At 36.0% G+C, this 17595-nt stretch overlaps 1 protein-coding gene across 1 annotated transcript; it reads right to left on the reverse strand.

The window, feature by feature from the left end:
* Positions 1-94: 94 nt before the first annotated feature.
* LOC121731407 (1-acyl-sn-glycerol-3-phosphate acyltransferase gamma-like) lies at positions 95-15282 on the reverse strand. The gene is made up of 8 exons (XM_042120815.1): positions 15204-15282; positions 14527-14738; positions 14082-14254; positions 13301-13462; positions 7805-8005; positions 5534-5671; positions 1933-2152; positions 95-1032 (listed from the first exon to the last, which is right to left on the reverse strand). Exons 2-8 carry the CDS (start codon positions 14705-14707, stop codon positions 956-958), a joined length of 1152 nt encoding a protein of 383 aa, XP_041976749.1. The 5' UTR covers positions 14708-14738; positions 15204-15282; the 3' UTR covers positions 95-955.
* Positions 15283-17595: the final 2313 nt, after the last annotated feature.

Raw genomic sequence — 17595 nt, forward strand, 5'->3', positions numbered from 1 at the left:
CAATCCGAAAATTTCTAGCTTCATTTCTGCTGACAAACTTGATATCTTAGGAAGATATCAAGTTGATATGAAATTTTCGGATTACACATTATACACATTAGTGTGTATATTATAGATGTTATGAAGGTCACCTGTCACTGATCTGGGTCATCTCAGCTCTGGGTTAAAATTTACTGTAATAAAAATAAATAATAATAAAAAGTAAATGGGATAACATGATATTTATCTGGATAACTTTAAGATTACAAAAGGACCACCAGCTTCAGACCAATGACTGCATAGCATTATAAAATATAAAAATTCTATTTGTGCAATGTATTTTAAATTGCTTTTATAACCTTTATAAGAAAAAACGTACAATGCATCCAAAACACACTTTGGTTCATTTCACTATTAATAAAATATAGTTATGCACAATTTTTGTGCAGTTAAGTTAAACAGTTAATATCTATAAATAAATTATAAATAATGTATGTACTCAATTTCACAATGTACTACATACAAATTTATTCATAGGCAGATGGCTGACCTAGGTAATTTGATTGGGTTATATCAAGTCCAGAATCCCGATTTAGGGCCAGGCCACAACACTGCCTTGCGGCGTCGTATCGCAACATCGCACAGACATGCGATGCGTATGCTACGCAAAATTTCATATAGTGTAGCACTCTTTACATCGCAAATTTTCACGGTGCGTTCTGCGGCGTCGTAGATTTATACGATGCACGCAGTGTTGTGGCCTGGTCCTTACGACTTACATTAACATAACGCAGCCAAATGATAATGGCCCGCCTATGAATTAAATTCTCTAACGGTACATTAGTATCGTAGATTTTTTTTATACAAAACAATAAAATATACTTAAATAAAACATTACAGTTACAAATTACAATTTATACACTATTTTACGCATATAATATTTGTGTTACATACGTAATTTGTGTGTCAGTCGGCACTATTTTTTCTCTGTGCCGTATGAGGAACCTTGACTGATCTGGGACATTCCAATTGACTTTTGAAGTAGAATGTAAACTGAAACAAAAATATATTATGTTAAAAATGCAAACATATACATACTTCTGCAAAATATTCAAAATCGATATCCCGTTTCTGATATTATGTTCATCGCACATTAATATAGGTCAGTTGGGCCTTGTAATCAATTCTCAAGAAACTTGTCCTTTTTGCATTTTTGGCGCTGTTACTTTCACAGTGAAATCTCCACCTTATTATTAGTATTAATAGCTCTTATTTTTGTTACGCAAGAGGCTTTAAGAGTCCGTATACGAAATTTTGCCGATTTCGCACATTTTACAGACGTGATTAAACAGTTAAAATACAGTATTTCTATAAGTTTTAATGCACAAAATGTAAAATCATTTCAATTATAATCTAATGTTGCAGCTATATTTTTATTTTTTTTAAGTATCTTTAAATAATCCAACTTAAACCCGCGACAGTTTTATGATTTTTGCTTTAAAAGGTGTAGAATATCACCTGTTTATGGATTGTATTGACGTCTTAACGGTATGAAAAAAATAAAATGTACTGTTGAGAAAGTCGTCTATCCAATGTTGGAATTACTTTTTACCACTTTCATATAAAAACCCCTTTAAAAACCAGAAAACCTATAACTGCCCGCTAACTTGGCGATCGTCCTTTTTCACCCGGCATATGAAAGACGGGCGTGAGTGTGGAAGAGAGCAGTAGAAAAGGGAGTACGGTCTCTTAAGCAGTTAAATCTAATCTCTCTTAAGGTGCGTTATGACGTGCGCTTTTTCTGCGTGCGCGGATTCACCTCGCGTGTTTATCCAGCAATCTTACTTTACCATGATATTAATAAATAGGTACCTCTAAAAAGTATTTCCAAATAATACTGATGAACCCTTAATATTTTTGTGCAGGCTAATTAAAATAAAGGTTAATACTTACATGCACCAAGAATAGCGCATCCGATAGAAAAATACAATAGTTTTCCACTTAACAGAAGTCCAAGTAGATAGTACAGCATCGGTGTTAGTGTTACAACTGCCCAACCTAATGTGTTCACGAGTGAGTATATACGGTTAGGCCGCTCAAAAGGTTCTACTCTCTCAACACCTGATTCTAGGAAGAAATCTCCAGTGTTCATGAAGGAATCTTGCATTTTATCCTGCAAAAAAAAGCAAAAACTTTCATGTATCACCCCCATTTTCTTGTACAATCTATACAAGAAAATGGGGGACCTCTAAATCTTAAATTAATCTTAGCATCCGCTACATTGAAATCGCACCGTTCCGAATGTGAATGGTCAAAAATAATATTATGACAGCATTATTTAAAGGTGAGACAGCACTGTGCGACACTACGCGGCACTTCAATTTCCAGCCAACACGACGTTTCACAAACGTCAAATGGCACGTGATGTGTCGTAAGTCGTGACTCGTGTCGTATAGTCAATTCATTACACTACCTACCATCCGATGTATTGTTAATTCTCGGTGTTATGTTATTGTGTTTCTGATTTATTCGTGTTGTACTGTTATGTTTTAATGTTTGTATTACAAATCGTTATGTAACATTGTAGTGTAATGTCCTATTGGGTCAAATAAAATATGTTTATTTAATTTGTTATTTATTTAATTCAGACCGCTATAATAACGCAACGCGTAGATGCATTTCTAAATTTGTATGGATTTGACAGATTTGCAAGATGTCTCACGCAATTGAAATCTGTCAATTCAGTACAATTTTAGAGTCTGCGTCGACGCAGCGCGGCTACCGTTGCGTTGTTTTACATACAAATATCCAAGGTGTTCACACAGCGCGCTGCGTCGTCGCAACGCACACATGACGGACAGCAGCCCCCGAGACGAAGCGGGTGTTGACATTAAGAGGATACAACAGGGGCTAGAGAAATGAAAAAAAAGTACGTGTAATATCTATAGCTGTCTCCCTTACCTCAAGCCGATACCGCAGAATGCGATAGAGACAACTGCAGAAAATCCAGAAAATCAACGATTCGTTGTCCCCTGATTCCTTCTCCAAAACTTAACCGATTTAAGTACTTTTTTCACTAAAGATTAAAAAAAGGCTTGAGCTGTGTTCCTATGTTTTGCTTTTTTTGTATAATCTAGCCAAATCTGTTTTCAGGACGTTTGAACACAGCGGAAAATCTGGCCATTTTTTTGGGTTTTTGAACGTTCATATCTTATTTAATAATTAAATTATGAAAAAAAAGAAAACATAGGGACATTGTATTAGTGGCCGTAGATATTCAGGAAAAAAATTATAACTCTACTAGCATTATCCAGGGAGGAAACAGGGGACAACGTTTGTATGGAAAAAAGGGCGGTGTGGAATCCTCTTAAGACTGCTTCGTAATAACGCGATGACGCAACGCCCGTGTGGCCGACGGCCGTCTATGCGTCAAACGGCAGCGCTGCGTTGACGCAACGCGCAGTGTGACAGGCTCTTATAGAAGTGCATCTACGCGTCGCGTTGCGGTCTGAATTGGCCCTTAGTGAGGCATTGCCTTAGTCCGATAGTGTACATCGCGTCAGGCCCGACACCGTTGCTGAGGACACGGGAAAAATATAGTTTAGGTTAGGTTAGGTTAGGTTAGGTTAGGTTAGGTTAGGTTAGTTGAATGCCACTCAATTTGAGGCAGCCCTGGATTTATAAACAGGCCACATAGGCCACGAGTCACGACTTACGGGCGCAGCGTCTCAGGGGGGCAGCGTACTAGGGAGCGGCTGCAGATTTCATAAAACGGCCTACACTCATAAAAAATATAAATCCGATACTTATTTGAGGGGCTTTTTAATATTGGGCCTTTGTTTTTGGCCCTTTAGTAACGCTAGTTTGGTTCATTTCTAATCATTTGTAGTATCTTACTTTTTCATTCATATATTATGTACCATCGAGGAAATTGATTCCTAGGCAATTGACAGACCAACGTTATTTGGTCGGATCATGTCAATTTTATCTTAATTGTGATCTGTCGGCTGGGTTTGACGTGACGCGACCAAACTAAGTAGGACCCCAGTCCCCATCTACCTAGGAATCAACTTCTCTGATAGACCTGACAGTACATGAAGAACAAGACATCTATACTAATATTATAAATGCGAAAGTATCTCTGTCTGTCTGTCTGACGTCAAAACTACTGAACCGATTGTAATAAAATTCTGTACACGGATAGTCTAAAGCCTGAGAAAGGACATAGGCTACTTTTTAACCGGAAAAATGGGTTGTAAGGGGGTGAAAATGCGTAAATTTGTTCAAATTAAGTTAGTTCCAAAAATTCATAATAGATGGCGCCGTTCGTCTGCTACATCGCGCTATCGCTTGCTCATGCATCTTTCTATAAGAGGTGGTACCATGTTGAAGTATGTTTTTCGATTCTTTCGATTGTTATACACTGTATCATATACAGTATACAGTTATACACGTCGATAATGAATAACTCAGTACTTTATCTACGCAGTGATGAGTGACGAAACCTTAAACCTACCAATGCTAAATAGTTTATATGGGTAAAGCTAAAGTTGTGTAATGGGGGACTAAATAAAAGCTTTAGGTTTAATTTTTAAAAATGAAATAGGTATTATGTGCGCACTGTACAGCTGTTTTTGGGTATTTTGATTTATGGGGTACATTTGACACCAATTTTGTTGACACCGCGCGCTATAAACTGAAGTCTACGCGGACGAAGTCGCGGGCAACAGCTAGTAACATAATATTTAGCTAAGGACTTGAACTCTAACTACGCCTAATCAGCGCCCGACCGCGCCGCTCTCAATTTGCCGCCCCTCATTTTTGCTGCCCCGGGCAATTGCCCGGTTTGCCCCCCCCCCCCCCCCCCCCCCCTATAGATCGGGCTCTGCGCCTAATGGCATCATGTTGACGTTGTTTCAACACAACAGCATTGACATGGAGTTGACTATGTCAATGTCGGTCATTGGTACTGACAACTGAGTTTGAACAATGTAACATTTGATTATGCACTTGTTTACTGTTTATCTATAATTTTGAATGTAGCATTCGATCTATATTTCTATATCTAACCAGTTGCATATAAAATTAGAAAACTTTATTTAACAAATTTTACTCAGTAATTAATATTTTTTAGTTATCTACCTTCCTGTTTACTGTTATCTTTTGCTAATAGATACTAGCTATTAGCCTATTAATCATTATTGTCGTCATGAGAACTGCATAATATTTGGCAATTTTTTATAGTAGGGCTCTGCCATACATAGTATATTTTTAGATGTGTTTTTAACTTCTAAAAAACTGCTTAACTAGATATTATCAATATTAATAATATTGTACTATCAGAGAAGTTCATTCGTAGGCAGATGGCGGACCTATGAATGAGGTCTTCTTCGATGATATATCAAAGATTTTCAAAGTAGGGATGAGCTACAATATAGCAGTAGCGACGTAAGGGGGTGGGACGCTGGGCGACCGCCCAGGGCGCCGGATAGAAAGGGGCGTCGAACGCAAACCTCACGAGTCACGTTACATTGGTAAATAGGCCTGTCCTTACCTTGGTAACATACAATTGGTGGAGCCATTTCGTGGCTTCCGCCTCGTCCTCAGGAATACTGTCCACAGGGATCCTCTGTATGTACAAATGTGCGTGGACTGGCTTGCCACACAGCAGCGTCATTAGTGTAGGAGGTACCTGTAAAACCAGACAACATAAATATATTTGTTGAATATGGAGGCAAGGCCTTAGACATAGGTTACACGGTCAGTCTGGCATCAGTTCGGTCCATCAGTTTCAGACTGACGCCAGACTGATGGCCGGAACATAATAAAAAAAAGATTAATCCGTCAATCATACGGTTACACGATCATTCTAGACCAGACTGATGGACTGAACTGGTGCCAGCAGCCAGACTTACCGTGTAACCTATGTCTTAAAGAAGGCTGCCTCGCGAGGCCGCTCGCTTGGTCAGTACGCGGCTAGCTTAATAATCTAAGGACCACACCCCACGTCTGGGAAGTCCCACATACCACGGCCGGATGTCCTCCGCCGATACGCCGGGGATGCGGAAAGTATTTCTCCAAGTAAAAAAGCCACTTGTACAGTACAAGTGGCCCTATAAGCGACTTCATTTTATGTGATCAGTAAGCAGGTTTTTAGTACTCAACACGCACCAAAAAAGGATCGTCGCTACTACGCGTCATAAATATTAATCAAACAATTACCTATCGGCATTATATTGTGATACGTGTTACAAAGGCAAATAGTAATCTTAACGAATAGAATAGACTATGATATGTTTACAAAAAATATTGTTCTACTTCTATAACATTATTATATTGTAAATTAATAATGGCAATACCCATTTTTTTAAATCTTTTTCAAAATGTGAGTCACAAGTCAAGTCGTCTTTCTTAATCTTATTAAGTATTGAAATTTGAACATTATATCCTACAAGAATTATGTGTCTGTATGCCACAAAAATGGCTATTATTTTATAGAAGTAAAAAAATAATTATTTGACCGCAAACAAGGAAGTTAGCTCTTGACCTTGCTTAACAATGTCTATGATTATCAAAAATAAATAATAATTATATATAGATACTAGTTCGAAGTGATTCATTCATTTAACGTGATAATTTTAAAACGTGATATCGAATATCGATTAGATAATAACAGGTGGTAACAAACGAACAAAATATAATCATAAAAATTCTATCGTATTATATCTTAGCTTATCAATTCAGTTAACAATATTGCTATTACTGATATGAATAATAACAATCTTTGGACTTAGAGTGAAGCCAAACGAGCGTAATTTGTGAGTTGTGAGTCGCAGAATTTCTGCCGCGTAAATATCTTTTCATACAAATCATGACTCACAAAATTACGCTCGTGTGAATTAAACAGGACTTTTGTATGAAACTGAGTGCAGCATAATTTCTGCCAGCCGAAATTCTGCGACTCATAACTCACAAATTACGCTCGTTTGGCTTCACCCTTACGAGTTACGATTTACCAATATCAAAATATATAATATTTAGTTAAAATACGAAAACGTTCACTCGTTCCTTAAAAATTAACGCCTAGAATTTATTTTTAGATAATCTTAGATCTTCACATAAGAGTATCTTTTGTTTTCATATCTTTTTGTGAACAATTATTTTTAGTAAGTACATAATAATATTGTATGAAATCTACATATCTAACATTAAAGTCATCATTGACAAAAAAGAATCATTATCAAAAATTTGCAAACGTTTCTTGTATACAATACCTATTTTTGTGGAGTGTGTGAAATAAACAACCTGCCTTCCTGGTATAATTTAGACATGTTGAATAAAAATAATTTTTCCTGTTTCTAAATTAGACCTGGTAACAATTTTAACCCACCCCACGTCAGATAAAAATAGCTTATTTTCGTAGCTCTCCCCAACATTGCCTGATAAGAATGTCACACGTGTGACTTTAGGGGAGGGGGCCAGGCCCCCCTCTTTGCTTATCTCCAAACCAACTAGCAACAGACTAGTTATAGCCACGATTAAACTACCATGGTCTTAACCAGACCAGTAGCTTAGACCCTTTCGAAAAAAAAAACGAATATAATAACAATTCAAAAACAGTATTGATGAGAGCGATAATAAGGCCTATGAATTATGATGAAACTACAAACACCTAAATCTAAAGCATATATTGTATATTTCATCATTTCCGCAACTATCCCTTCGGTAGTTAAGCATCATGGGGTTTTAATGGTATACCTTTCGTCTGGGGATCTCATATACCCCGACAATGTAAAAAGGGCTAAAATTTGGTTAAGAACCTTACCTTGCTATCCCTCTCAAAGGCAAGCTGTATGTTGTAGATGGCTGGTATTTTCCCTCTGAAATACTGGAGGCTGGTGGTAAAACCTCGCGTTCGGGGTGTAAGATGATGCTTGAGGATGGGTAGATTCTTTTCCTTCGCAAACTTGAGTGACGCTTCATGCTTCTTTGGCGTGAATCGCGTCCCTTCAGGCGTTAATAATAGCTGCAAAAAAAGTTAAATACCTTTATTAAATTGTCCATAATATTACAATTATAAAAAATAATAGCTATATGAATGTCAAATAAATTAAATCATGTCAATAAATAAAATACAATGTCCATAAAATTATATAAAATTAATCGTATTTGGAAGAAAAATTCTACCAAGTTGTAAAAAATACCATGATGCTTGCAACCCTAAGGTTTGTTTTGATTATATTTAATTATTTAAAACTACCGACGTTAAACTTACACCTGATGATGATTTGTTTACCGGTCGTGTAATTTGTTAAAAGTTGTAATAATATCTTAATATAGTGGAAAAAGTGCACGGAAAGTTGTGTTTTATTAGTGTTTAACTTGTAGGGCAATGTTCAATTCCATACACGACACACAGACAGACAACACAATATCAGAGCACTAACATTTTAACTATTAATGTGGGCAGTGGGGGCCTCTTTAGGCTTACTATGCCACTGCTAATCATACCTAAGTGGGATCATGGTTATAATTATATTATTCTAAACCTACGATACCCGAACAATTATTTATTTTTCTGCATACATATTATACCATCACAATATAATTATACTTAAGTAATAATATTAATGTTGCAGCGAATTTCAAAGGAAAAAAACGATGTTTTTCCCCGCTCAATTCAAAAATCATGTTTGAATTTAATGTAAGAAAGATTTTATTAAGAATCAAAATTATAACTATTTGCAAAATTTAACATATTGCAGCAGAGTTTAAATACGTTATTGTAGTAATCATTGTATGATTACTACAATAACGTATTTAAACTCATTAAGTATGCATAATTTAATTAGGAAACAAGAAAATTATCATCCAAAAATACGTGAATACATATTTTGTTTATCTTGAATTATTCTTTTTCTGTTCATTTAAAAACATATTTATCAGTTTATGCTCAAAAGGAAGTACAAAGTTTACGGATTGTTTTTGTTTGCATGTAACTTTGAATGACTTTTGGAATCATTAACAAAAAGGTAAACGAAGGTGCTTTGACATCAGAACGGCAGACCTCATACAAATATACGTGGGAGAGCCATGCTTCGGCACGAATGGGCCGGCTCGACCGGAGAAATACCACGTTCTCACAGAAAACCGGCGTGAAACAGCGCTTACGCTGTGTTTCGCCGAGTGAGTGAGTTTACCGGAGGCCCAATCCTCTACCCTATTCCCTTCCTACCCTCCCCTATTCCCTTCCTACCCTCCCCTATTCCCTTCCCTTTCCATCCCTACCCTCCCCTATTACCCTAATCCCACTTAAAAGGCCGGCAACGCACCTGCAGCTCTTCTGATGCTGCGAGTGTCCATGTGCGACGGAAGTTGCTTTCCATCAGGTGACCCGTTTGCTCGTTTGCCCCCTTATTTTCATAAAAAAAAAATTCCTTGCATCAAGTACACACTACACATACATGTAGTATGTATACATGTAGTCTGTCAAAAAAGTAAAGAAATTAAAAAGTGGCAACATCGTAGTGTCATCCTTTTCGAATCAATTTAAGGCTGCCTTCACATTAAGTCGCGAGTAGTGCGGCAGCCGCACGACTTCTATGCTAAAACGAGCCGCGCGGCTGTCGACACGTGCCGCCGACTGCCGACGACTCACGACACGTGCCGTTCGTCTGTAAGAAGCCTAAGATAAAAGGGATGACACTACAATGTTGCCACTTTTTAATTTCTTCACTTTTTTGACAGACTATAAGTTGAGATAAATATTATGCAGAGTTCGCTCGCTCTCACGGCTTCGACGCATAAGACTCGCACAGCGCGCTATTTCCACTATAATATTTACTTTAATTCATAACAATTTTAGCAAAATACGCAACCGATCGATTAAGTTTTTTCAAGACTTTGTCAAAAACGGTCGTGTATTTTGCTAAAATTGTTATAAATTAAAGTAAATGTAGTGGAAGCAGTGCTAAGCAAGTGTGTTTAATTACCTAATGTTGAACTTTAATTTCCGCCCTTTTTATCCGTCGCCCTGGGCGGTCGCCCAGCGTCGCTCCTTCTAACGCCGCTACTGCATACCAAATTATATCAAAATCAGTTCAATTTACGCTTATTACCGTTTCTAAAAACGGTAAACTTTTTATGACCGACACACTTTCGCATTAATAATATTTATTAGTATAGATTACGCTGCCGCTACTTCTTGGGTGTTATACGACATTTACACTCAGCCCTGTTGGACAGGGAAGTGGGGAGGGAAGTGGGCAGCGTAAATAGGTGACTCGCGCTCAGTAAGGCACACATAAAGATACCTACGGCCTAACGTGACAATTTCATACATCGCGTGAGTATAGTGATCTCCGTTTGCACTTTGCTCACGCTAATTTAGCAGTCTAGTACTTATCATTCACGTCTACACGAGACTCTGATAAAACAACGATAACCTTAATGTAATATACGATTAATCGATATTTCGTGCCTATTAAATAGGTATTAATCTGGGGGCACGGGAGTGCCCCCGCCAAGATGAGCCAAGCGAAGCGCGCAAGGGCACTACCTACCTTTCCTCGAAACGTTTCGTCGTATTTTTTAAACTTTGGTTTGAATAATTCCAGATAGTTGAAATTTTTAAGATATAGTGACATGGGTATAGTTATTAAATGCGCAGTTTGAATATCGTAGCTATTATGCTTTAAATTTTATAGGTGTCCAAAAACCCACAATTTGGTCACTGACTCACCGATCATCAAAACTGTTAGGGTACTTCCTGAAGTCTTAGAAAGCTGAAATTTGGTATGTAACATGATATTAGTACTAGAACAACAAAAAAATTATCAAACCCAACTTAACCTATATCCGTACCATTATAGAGCAAAATTGGGCAAAAATTTGTGTTTTTTGTATGGGAGCCCCCCTTAATTATTTTTTTTTATATTATTATTAAATATTAAAGTAGACATATAATTAAGGACCTTGAGAAAAATTCAAGTAGGTACCTACCTGTTGCTATTATTGATATAGAGCAAAAAAGGCCAAAAAATCGCGTTTCTTGTATGGGAGCCCCCCTTTAATATTACTTTTATTTTATTTTTAGTATTTGTTGTTACAGCGGCAATAGATATACATAATTTGTGAAAATTTCAACTCTCTAGCTATTACCGTTCTTGAGTTACAGCCTAGAGACAGACAGACAGACAGACGGATAGACGGAAAGACAACGAAGTCTTAGTAATAGGATCCCGTTTTTACCCTTTGGGTACGTAAGTTCGTAAGTTCGAAGAATAGTCGTAGTCTTAGCATTTCTTTGCAAATATTTAATTAATAAGAATATTTCATTAATTATAATAATAATAATTAGTTACTTAACTATCAATCTATTTCAAGTTTACTTGTCTTAAAATATATTTTTAATGCAAACAACATCGGTTTACGGTTAGTTATAAACAAAAATAACGTCTAAAGTTAAACGGCTATACCAAACATCTTCGCGTCATCGATAGTGCGATGTAGGTGCCCAACAGTGACATCTCTTGTCGATTAGAGTGCATCAACAACTATATGAAACTGTTTGTGCAAGCTATATCGCGATGTAGACGACCAGCAGCGACATCTATTATTATCAAGAGGAAAAAATAGCGAAAAATCACGTTTGTTGTATAAGAGCCCCCCCCGAAATATTAAATAAATTTGTTTTTAGTATTTATTGCTATAGCGGCAACAGAAATACATAATCGAGGAAAATTTCAACTCTCTAATTCTACCGTTCTTGAGATACATCCTAGAGACAGATAGAAATACAGACAGACAGACAGACGGACAGACGGACAGCGGACAGACATCGAAGTCTCAGTAATAGGCTCCCGTTTTTCCCTATGGGTACTGAACCCTAAAAAATGAACTAAATAAAAGAAAAAACAACGTAAACTAGCTAACAAAAAGAAATGAAATCCCACCAAAAACATTTTCATGTAAAAATGTTGCCAAGATGAGAACATAATAATTTTATAGTTCGTCGTGTCAAAAAGTAGTGAGATCTCATGTAGAGCCAAGTTTCTAACCTTACATACTCAGCCCTAAATCTAAAAACCTTAATTTTACACTAAAGCGCGGCAAAATATTTGATAATTATATTATAATGTGTCAGCCGCACGAGAAGAATCTAAAAACTCTACACATTAGTCAAAATCGGTGGCTTGCAGGTCTTTGAACTTAATGATATTATACCGTAACTAATGATAAATGGCCAGGCCACCGATGTCGTATGAGAATATGGGGTGTTTGGACGCCATATTTAACTTTAACTTTACCCACGCCTCTGGTGCAACCCAGTCTTAATGTTACGTAACGTAGGTAGTAGGTATTGCGTAGTGTATACCGGAGGGTGGTCGACCTTCGACAACGAACTTTTGAATGTTATCGTAATAAGAACGACTTTTTGATTTTTAATTTTTCACTTTTTATTTTTTTATTTTTACCAATAATGTCTGTTTTCAGTTCCTCACTGTAAAGTCTTCACTAGCCTTCATATTATTTTTTATATTAGAGCACTTTTTGGATTTTTGTTAGGTGTAAATGTCTTAATTTAAATTTATATTTAGAATGTTAGTTTACACTACTTTCCGGACATTAGACAGCCAATTTGGGCCACAGAAGCTCTCAATGAAGATTTTATTTATTTGTCAAAACAAGAGGGGAAGAAAACTAGTCAACTATTACTTAGCCTATTGGAGGACGCGGTAGGGCAACCACCCAGGGTGTCGGATAAAAAGGGGCGCCGAAGCCAAACAACAAGCACACACCCTAGGGTGCCCCTTTTCATTAGTGGTGAAATCTCGCCCAGGGCGCTCGTTATAGTGCTAAAGCCGCCAGTGGCATGCAGTGGAGTTTATATTTCTTGAGTAAGATTAATGTTGTATTTCCAAGGCATTTCAAGTAGAGCAGCAAAATAGCTTGCGTTTTTAGCTCATACATACACTGGATAAAGGCACTAGTTTACTGAAGGTTTCTGCTTAAACTTCACAAAATATAAGGCTAGACATTTTTTAACAACCATACATTTTTCTATTTCCTTTTCCATATCCACTTTATCTATACTTAGGGCCTGTTTCACCACTTTCTGATAAAGTGCTTAATAAGCTATTCACAACTTTTTTGACAGATTCTCCATACTTCATCTGTCAAGTTAATTGGTGGATAGCCTTTATCAGGAAGTGGTGAAACAGGCCTTAATATCAAAATTGGTCCAGTAACATGAGCCAATTAAATACTACATAACTAGAGATGGAGAGATGTACATAAATTATCACAGGAATATACATACCCATACAGGATCCGGATAGTCACATAGCTCTGTAATTTGCCTTTTGATTATTTCTTTGTCCTTATCAAAGGAACGGTCCAAAAATACAAACTCGGAGAACTTCCACATCCAACCGATTGGTGGCAGGTACTGAATAGACTTCTTCGCGTATGCTTTACAGTTCTAGAATATACAAAGAATATACACTTTTCATAGAATATACAAAGAATATATAGTAGGGCAACAAACAGCAAAGTCGCAAAAATGTAGCAAGTTCCTAGTTTCAAACTTTATTAAATCTCATAATTACATTTAGCATAATATTCTTTTGTTGATGCAGATAATATTTAATGAAATTAACAAAATCATATAAATTACTAGATGACACCCGCAACACTGTTGTGCCAAAATTTGTTTTAAATCATGTAGGATTTGTACATTTTTACAGGATCAAAGGTATCCTATCCTTTCCCGGGACACAAAACTTGTCTTTATATATCAAATTTCAACAAAATTGGTTTGAGCGGAAAGAGATAACAGCAGACGTATTAGTATGTATATGTTGCAGCCAACTTTTTTATACATATAGCCGTTCAAACAGCTAGCCCTTTGACTGTACAAAGTCATTCAATTACACATCTAGCTTTTTAATTGAATATTTAAGTCGCTCAAAAAGTTCAACACTACAGCTGATTCAAAAGCCGCCATTTGATTGAATTAGTTCAGCGCTCACCACCGCGGCTTAAACCAGTTGGCCGCGACATATACATATAATATGTATAGTATGGATACTGATACTTACACCTAAAACTTGTATACCATCACAAAAATGCCAGCCCATTAGCCAGTCTATTTCGTAGCTGTGGTTCATGATTAGATACCCATGCTCCTTGCCATAGTACTTCTCATACTCGTCTTTCTTAACATAGATAGACAGTTTTGTTGCTGACCACCATTCTGACATAAACACTAATTCTGAAATGCAAAAAAGTGTTTAAGATTTATTATAAAAAAAACTTACAAGAAATTCTACTAGATGTAATGTCATTTATGTTTAAAGCATGTTTGAATTATAAAATTTTAACAGACAATGTGTTTAGAAAATGAAATATTATTTTTTCTTATGCTGCCAAGTTTTCTTGCCATGTATAATTATTAATCCTTTGATTGCGGATTCTCGGAAATCTATTGTTCCTGCGGCCACATGGAGTTGAAGCTTTAATCTATACAAATAAAAAAATACTTACGACAGTAAAAGGAATACGAAAGATAGTAATTGATTTTTCTGTATAAATATTTATTAAACGGTTTTAGTCCAAAGTATAGTGTAGCCTGGATAAGGCTCAAGATTAGTCCTGAAGTGAAGTATGATATTGCAAAGCATAGTTGTACCACTGTTGACTGCTTCAACAAAGTTAGGTAGCTCATATTGTGTCAACTCTTCTGCGTTTTCATGGAACTAAAAAAAAATCACTGCATGATTAATTTTATCACTATCAGCTATATTTTAGGTTAAAATTTATTTATCTCATATTTTTTCAAAACACTCGATCAGATTAGTTTCTCATTGGAAATATTTGTAGTAAGTATTAATCTGACACAACATTTTAAACCAAGCTAAGAATGTATAACAAGCAAGAAGTATTCTTGCTGCTACCAAACCATATAAAAATGTTGGATTAGGATTTATTCACAAAAATATTTTGTCGTCGTACATTATTTTAATTCAGTCACTGAAATTTCATACGTAAAACCCAGGTACGGTATTCGTTAAAAAAGAAAGAGAATTTTATCTCATAGTTAAAAAAGATGGTAATATACTTAAAATAAACCATCACTGAAGTAAAGCTTTGGCGTAAAAGCGACAAGGATATACCAATATTATTAATTTTAGGAATTAAATTTCAAAATAAAAATTACGAACCAAAATTACTTCCTTGCAATATTTGCGAACAAATTGAGTTTTGTAGCGATACGATTTACGAATGATACCACAGATTACTATATATTTGTCAGTGTTGCCAGTGCTGTATGTTCGAAAGTTACTTAATGTCATGCAAAAAGTAACATTTTGTGGGGAAAAGTAACATTTCGTATTATTTAATATTTTAAATGCCGGGGGGGGGGGGGGGGGGGGGGGGGGGAGGATCCAGAATGCACGAAAAATACTATACATATAGAGATGAAGTTATTTATTTTTAGGGTTCCGTACCCAAAGGGTAAAACGGGACCCTATTACTAAGACTTTAATGTATGTCCGTCTATCCGTGTGTCTGTCCCCAGGCTGTATCGCAAGAACCGCTATAGCTAGACTTATGAAATTTTCACAGATTATGTATTTCTGTTCCCGCTATAACAACAAATACTAAAAACAAAATATTATAGTTAAAGGGGGCTCCTATAACTTGATTTCTTGGCATTTTTTGCTGGATATCAATAATAGGTAGGCACTTGATATTTCCACAAAATCCCATGTGTACTTTATTTATACTTAAATAAAAAAATATTCAAATTAACATATTATAATAAAATAAGCTCTTATACAAAAAAAAAACACAATTTTTGACCTATTTTTGCTCTATCACGGTATGGAACCCTTTATGAGCGAGTCAGACTCACACTTGGCCGATTATATTTTATTTTTACGAAGGCATTTTATTTTGTTTAGCTCCAAGTCTACCAATAGGACCGTCATTAAAACTTTAAACTAAGGTGCGACAAGGCTTTAATTTTATGAACGTGGGCGGGGGCGTTTTTGTATGATGGCAGCATTAGTTCCTTTTTTCGCCACGTTCATTTAAAGCTTTGTCAGCTGTGACGACAAAACTCAATAAAACTTAGTGCGTTTCGTTATGGTTTCGTTTTCGCATTTTTGGTTTCAAATATCTTTTTTTTTTCAATTACCAAAAGTAACGTAAAAGTAACATCTGTAGTCATGTCACATGAATGTAACATGCAAGGGTCAAAAGTAACGTAAAATGTTACAAAAGTAACATTCTGGCAACGCTGATATTTGTAGAAATGATACGAGTTACCTACGACTGTTGTTCAGTGTCGCCAACTTTTTTTATACTAACCCACCAAATTCAGCAGTGTAAGCCACCAGAAACCGCTAAAACCTAAATGGCCTCTCAAACCACCAGAATTCCACTAAATAAAGTAAAGACAACAACAACCTATCTGAATATAAGTTGAAAATAATACAACAACAACGTTATTATTATTATGAAATAATTATTTTTGTTACTACAAAAAGGAAAATTTTAGCTACCTATGTACCTATGTATAAGTAGGTACTTAAGAATAAAGATGAACGTCTTCTTTTTCTCTTTAGTTCTAGTTTTTGTAATACGGTATTTGGTATTATGTTGTTATTACAGCATTTGCTTTCGCGTGCTAACCTTGCACGAAAGAAAGGCGATCAAACTTCATCTGGTTTCTCTGTTAAGTCTTGACAACATTCATCATGCTAAATAATCGCTCTATATCAGTGTTAGAATGCGGCAAAACAAATAAAGATAATAATAATATAATTAAGTTTCCAATGTGCGTCTTTAAGGGTTACAAAAATAATAAAAAAAACTAGTGGTTTAACGTCGAAGCTACCACTAATTTACTTAATCTAATCCACTAAGAAATCCACCAGCCACTAAAACCAAATTTTTCCCGCCGAAAGGTACGTCTAAACCACCAGATCTAGTGGAAATTCCACTAAGTTGGCAACACTGCTGATGTTGCCAATTGCCAAAAACCAAATGTCAATTGTCAATGAGGGATTTTACTATTATTTTTTTTAATTTGATTGTCAAACAATTTCCATTTTAGTAACTAGATGGCGTGTGGGTAGACAACTATCGGTAATACCAGGGAATAATTATCAATAATTGCTACAAAACTGGGCAAAAGAATGTATAACTTGATACATTTCAGTTTGAAAAAGACGCAATAATATTCCAATGAATAGGATAATAAAGTTATTATAACGATGTTTTAGCTAAAATTCACGGAAGAAATAGCCCTATTTACCGATATTCACACCAAATGTCACAGGAATTATACATTTTGGTATATATACTAGTAATCTGTGATTTTGGTTTTGACAACATCTTACCTGCACTTGTTCTTTTTTTTTTTTTTTTTTTTTTTATTAAATAAGGGGGCAAACGAGCAAACGGGTCACCTGATGGTAAGCAACTACCGCCGCCCATGGACACTCGCAACATCAGAAGAGCTGCAGGTGCGTTGCCGGCCTTTAAATATCCGTTATCTGTTCAAGATAACGGATATTTAATGACTAATATTTTACCAATAATGAA

Source organism: Aricia agestis, chromosome 10, assembly GCF_905147365.1.
Source record: "Aricia agestis chromosome 10, ilAriAges1.1, whole genome shotgun sequence".
In the NCBI taxonomy this organism is placed as follows: Eukaryota; Metazoa; Arthropoda; class Insecta; order Lepidoptera; family Lycaenidae; genus Aricia; species Aricia agestis.

Coding starts and splice junctions, on each gene's coding strand:
- LOC121731407 (XM_042120815.1), bottom strand. CDS start 14,707: ATGAGCTACCTAACTTTGTTGAAGCAGTCAACAGTGGTACAACTATGC. Junction 2,153..5,533: donor ACCAATTGTATGTTACCAAG/GTAAGGACAGGC, acceptor TTTTTTTTGCAG/GATAAAATGCAAGATTCCTT. Junction 1,033..1,932: donor ATGCGCTATTCTTGGTGCAT/GTAAGTATTAAC, acceptor TTTTTGTTTCAG/TTTACATTCTACTTCAAAAG.